Source organism: Ursus maritimus (assembly GCF_017311325.1).
Source record: "Ursus maritimus isolate PB19 chromosome X unlocalized genomic scaffold, ASM1731132v1 scaffold_X1, whole genome shotgun sequence".
Taxonomy (NCBI): domain Eukaryota; kingdom Metazoa; phylum Chordata; class Mammalia; order Carnivora; family Ursidae; genus Ursus; species Ursus maritimus.
The window spans coordinates 8,461,496-8,466,769 of record NW_024423319.1 but is presented as its reverse complement, the minus strand read 5'-3'; the positions used below and the strand labels follow the sequence as shown (position 1 = coordinate 8,466,769).

Genomic DNA, 5,274 nt, shown 5'->3' with positions numbered 1-5,274 from the left:
TGCTTTCTCTCTGTGTCAAATAAATAAATAAAATCTTAAAAAAATAAAAATAAAGGGGCACCTGGACGGCTCTGTCGTTTAAGCGTCTGCCTTCGGCTCAGGTTGTGATCCCAGGGTCCTGGGATGGGGCTTCCTGCTCAGTGGGGAGTCTGCTTCTCCCTCTCCCTCTGTCCCTCTCCCCTCCCTGCTCGTGCTCTCTCTCTTGCTCGCTCGCTCACTCTCTCAGATAAATCTGACTTCAGCTCAGGTCATGATCTCAGGGTCGTGGGATTGAACCATGCATCAGGCTCTGTGCTTAGCAGGGAGTCTACTTTTCCCTCTCCCTCTGTCCCTCCCCACTCCGCACTCATGCTCTCTCTTTTTCAAATAAATAAAGTCTTAAAAAATAAACAGATCCACTAAAAAGAGAAAATCACAAATATAAATTATTACAACGGATTAAGATGAAAACGTCTTTAATCAATAATGAAAAATGCTGGCCACTCTCCAGAAGGTACACTCCATTTTGCCAACCCACACGGAACTTGAAAGGTTGTGCCTGAATTAATTGTTGAGGTTTACTAAGCTATTTTTCACAAAACACATCTACACCAGGCCCTTTGCTGACAAGAGAAGAAAAGCCGCAGAGGGAATACAAATGCTGTTGTTTTCTTATTACCACCTTTTCACGAGAGTCATAGAAATCGCTCTCCAAACGTAGCAGGACTGAACGCTCTCCACCACGACGGCATTCACAACGTCAGATATCTGAGGTGTGTATCCATCAGGCAGCTTCAGAGATTCCAAGGTGAAAAAGATGCTATCATCTAGCACCCCGTTTCTTCCATGTAGGCTAGTAATGCAGACCTGTAATTCCAGATAACGGAAGTGTTGATGTAAAAGCACTGTCCCTGTAACCGGCCCAGCACCTCCTTGTTTCACTTTAATCTGTAGGTCACTCCATCTCCAGCCTGGCCTCCATGTTTGAAACACGGGGAGTGCTCTGTAAAACTACCCATGGCGACCCCTACCTCACAGCCATTAAGTCAGAAGCCCTGCAGACCTGGTCCTGGTCAAGGATTAGAAACCCTGCACTAGGGGCGTCTGGGTGGCACAGCGGTTAAGCGTCTGCCTTCAGCTCAGGGCGTGATCCTGGCGTCGGGGGATCGAGCCCCACATCAGGCTCTTCCACTAGGAGCCTGCTTCTTCCTCTCCCACTCCCCCTGCTTGTGTTCCCTCTCTCGCTGGCTGTCTCTATCTCTGTCGAATAAATAAAAAAATAAAATCTTTAAAAAAAAAAAAAGAAAAAAGAAACCCTGCGCTAAATCACCACACAATGCCCATTAACCTCTCTAGCCTCGATTGAGGGAGTGAAAGGGGTAGAGTGAGAAAGGAATGTGGTGGCCAACAGAACGCCATTTCTCCACTTCCTGGGTCACATCCCAAGCGCCATCTGTGCCTTCGTGCAGACAGGCTTTTCCATTCATTTCCAGTCTCCGCTACCCAAGTCACACCCAGCATTTACTGCAAGCTGTGGTCCCCCCCACCATGCCATTCATTCTTTCCCCACAATCCCCTCAACACGATTTGGTTTCTGTTCTGGCTGTTCTCGGGGCACTTTAATACCTCCCAAGGAGACTACCTAATTTAGATCTTCATTATATGTGTGTTGTTTATTATTCTCGGGTTATATCTGTTTTAGAAGCATGGCCTGTTCAATAAGAAGAGAGTGGGACGCCTGGGTGGCTCAGCGGGTGAAGCGTCTACCTTCGGCTCAGCTCATGATCCCAGGGTCCTGGGATGGAGTCCCCACATCGGGCTCCTTGCTCAGCGGGGAGTCTGCTTCTCCCTCTGCCTCTGCCTGCTGCTCCCCCTGCTTGTGCTCTCTCTCTCTGTCTCTCTGACAAATAAATACATAAAATCTTTTAAAAAAATAAGGAAAAGAGACTCCTCTTTGGCAAAGAATGGTTTGCCAACACACCCCACGGAATCCTGAGCAGCAGCAAGGATCACTAGAGGAAGGAGAAGCAGAGCCAAACAACAAGAGCTCCGCACAAACGGACTACCTCATGCACGTGCTTGTGCCTCAGCGGCTTCACCGACACGGCCTTTCTGCTCAGCGTGTCCAACTGGGTGCAAAACTCAACTTCTACTCGGTCCCCCTGGTAAGGCTCGAACCCTAAAACAGGAGAGAAATCGAGTTGGAATGATCTCTTAGTCTTGGTAATGTTCAGTTTCACAGTTACTTTGATGTTATAAGACCCTAAAATAATTTCTACTACATCGAAAGTACATTTTGAACCTTTTAACAGGTAATCTGGAAGTCTTCCTGTCAGAAAGGACGTTTATAATCCGGGCATAACAGGCCAAGTTCTTGGGGGCGCCTGGGTGGCACAGCGGTTAGGCATCTGCCTTCGGCTCAGGGCGTGATCCCGGCGTTCTGGGATCGAGCCCCACATCAGGCTCCTCCGCTGGGAGCCTGCTTCTTCCTCTCCCGCTCCCCCTGCCTGTGTTCCCTCTCTTGCTGGCTGTCTCTCTCTGTCAAATAAATAAATAAAATCTTTAAAAAACAACAACAACAACAAAAAACAGGCCAAGCTCTTGGAGAGCACCATGGGATTTATTAAACCACTGGTCACGTGCACAAGTCCCCCTGGAGAGGCACAGAAGTACAGAAGTCAGGGCACAAGTGTGAATCTGGCTGCCTGGGTTCAAACCTCGATGCTGCCACTCACTCAACCTGCAGCCTTGGGCAAGTTACTTAACCTCTCTGTGCCTTGATTTCTTCATCTAAAAAACGAGAAGCATAATGGCAGGACTTACCACAGAGGGTTGAAGGCAGAATTAATCCATACATATAAAACTCAGAGAACAGTGCCCAGCACATAGACAGCCCCAAATACACACCACAGCCTAAAAATGGCAAGATTCTGCCAGGCTAGCAAGTTGGGAGGGTTGCTGGGAAATGCGAGATACTCTAGGTTATGTTTACATGAAACATTTATAGGAAAACTCGGTTCTGATGTCTTGTCATGCAGTGCAGAGATTAGTCTGATGGTCTTGTTATAGTATAAACCTATAACTACTTATTTGTTTAATAATTTGGTAACCCCTTTTTTAGTTTTCAATAAACCCTTTTGGCAGCCATGAGCAAAAGAATGAATGCGTGCTTAGGGAAAATGAGTAATGAATTAATTTTCCAAGAAAGTTGATGAATACATGAATTATGTAATTCATCTGTGCTATCGACTGAATGTGTCCTCCTAAAATTCATATGTCAAAGCCCTGACCTCCAGGGTGACTATATTTGGAGATGGGGCCTCTAAGATTAAATGAGCTCCTAAGGAAGGGCACCCGGCTGGTTCAGTCAATAGAGCCTGTGACTCCTGATCTTGGGGTCCTGAGTTCAAGCCCCACGTTGGGTGAAGAAAGGAAAGAGAGAGGAAGAAAGGAAGGAAGGAAGGAAGGAAGGAAGGAAGGAAGGAAGGAAGGAAGGAAGGAAGAAAGAAAGAGAAAAGAAAAGAAGAAAGAAAAGAAAAGAAAAGAAAAGAAAAGAAAAGAAAAGAAAAGAAAAGGAAGGAGGGAAGAAAGGAGCTCATAAGGAAGGGACCCTAATCTGATAGGATTAATGTCCTTGTAAGAAGGGACACTGAGAGCTCTGTGCTCTCTCTCTCTCCCCCTCACACACGCCAAGGAAGAGTCACGTGAGGACTCTGTAGCTGGTTAAGCATCTGCCTTTGGCTTAGGTCATGATATCCCAGGGTCCTGGGACTGAGCCCCATGTTGGACTCCCTGCTCAGCAGGGAGTCTGCCCTTCCCCCTGCTTGTGCTCTGTCTCTCTCTCAAATAAAAAAGAAAAATATATTAGTACTATTTTAAATGTCCAAACTTAAAACCAATTTGTTAGTCCTATATAAAAACTTCAAAAGCTGATTTAACTTTATCAATCGTAACACCCTTTTTTAGTCCCCAAAATGACTCAGATTGGACAGCAGAGGATACGGTCACCCCCCTATAGCTATAGCGGTAGGAGGGGGGTGCCCTCCACAAGCTACGGCCCTTGGTAGATGTATAAAGTCATTGCCGATGTGCAGCCAGGCAAAGAGGTATCTGGGGGAATAAAAATTCCAACATATGGGGCATCTGGGGGGCACAGTGGTTGGGCGTCTGCCTTCGGCTCAGGGCGTGATCCCGGTGTTATGGGATCGAGCCCCACATCAGGCTCCTCCACTATGAGCCTGCTTCTTCCTCTCCCACTCCCTCTGCTTGTGTTCCCTCTCGCTGGCTGTCTCTATCTCTGTCAAATAAATAAATAAAATCTTAAAAAAAAAAATTCCAACATCTCCCTGCCCACTCCAGTCTCCTGAATCCAACCATAAGAATGTCAGCAGCTGAAGAACAGGGTCATACTGAAACAGGGACGCTACCTCTGAACCGAATAAGACGCTGCACAATTGAGTAATTCAAGGCATTAAGGGAAAGTCCAAAAAGGGATAAGAAGGAATTTCCTTTTTCATCTTTCAAGTGGGCACTCAAGCCAATATATTCTTTTTTTTTTAAAGATGTCATTTACTTATTTGAGAGAGTGGGAGAAAGAATCTGAAGCCGACTCTGCACTGAGCAGGGAGCCCGATGTGGGGCTCGATCCCAGGACCCCGAGATCATGACCTGAGCCCAAGGCAGACGCTTCACCGACTGAGCCACCCGGGTGCTCCTCAAGGCAATATATTCTGAAAAATAAAGAAATGACCTTATTTGTGACCCCAGGCTTTTAACTCAGGTCACACCAGTTAGATAAGGATAGTTAGGATGTTATAGGACTGTATCCGTGCATAACCTGAAAAATAAAGGGGAATGAAATACCAACACTGCGTACTTGGTAGACTCCCCAACCCCACCCTGAGGCTGACCACTCAATTCCATTTTAGCATCCTTCACCAAAATGGTTAAGATTTATTGTTTATTTACATAAAAAGCACAATCTTGGACCCATTACTGATGTTAACCATTTCCCACAAGCAAACACTCCTGGACCTGAACTCTCACATCTTGTCTGCAAAATGGCGCGGATCAGCACCATTCAGTGAAGCAGGTCAAAAGAAACGGGATCTTGGGCCCTGAGGCACCCATTTGAGCACCTCCACTGACATCAACACCTTCACGTTGTTCATAGAAGCACACACACGCTCAGCTCCTCCCTCTCCCGCGCTCCCGTCTCCCGCAGTCTCCATACACTCACTTCCCACTCCCTCCTCAACCTACTTACAGTTGTTCTGTCACTGTCCCATCCTACTG

The 5,274-nt window shown here is 46.7% G+C and overlaps 1 protein-coding gene across 1 annotated transcript in view; it reads right to left on the bottom strand.

Moving 5' to 3' along the window:
- Positions 1 to 361: 361 nt before the first annotated feature.
- CT55 (cancer/testis antigen 55) overlaps positions 362 to 5,274 on the bottom strand; it is a 14,423-nt gene continuing 9,510 nt past the window's right edge. The window contains exons 4-5 of the mRNA XM_040626282.1: positions 2,046 to 2,158; positions 362 to 846 (exon numbers count right to left, since the gene is read on the bottom strand). Coding sequence (XP_040482216.1) covers positions 655 to 846; positions 2,046 to 2,158 — 305 coding nt within the window. The 3' untranslated portion in view covers positions 362 to 654. The remainder of the gene's footprint in view (positions 847 to 2,045; positions 2,159 to 5,274) is intronic.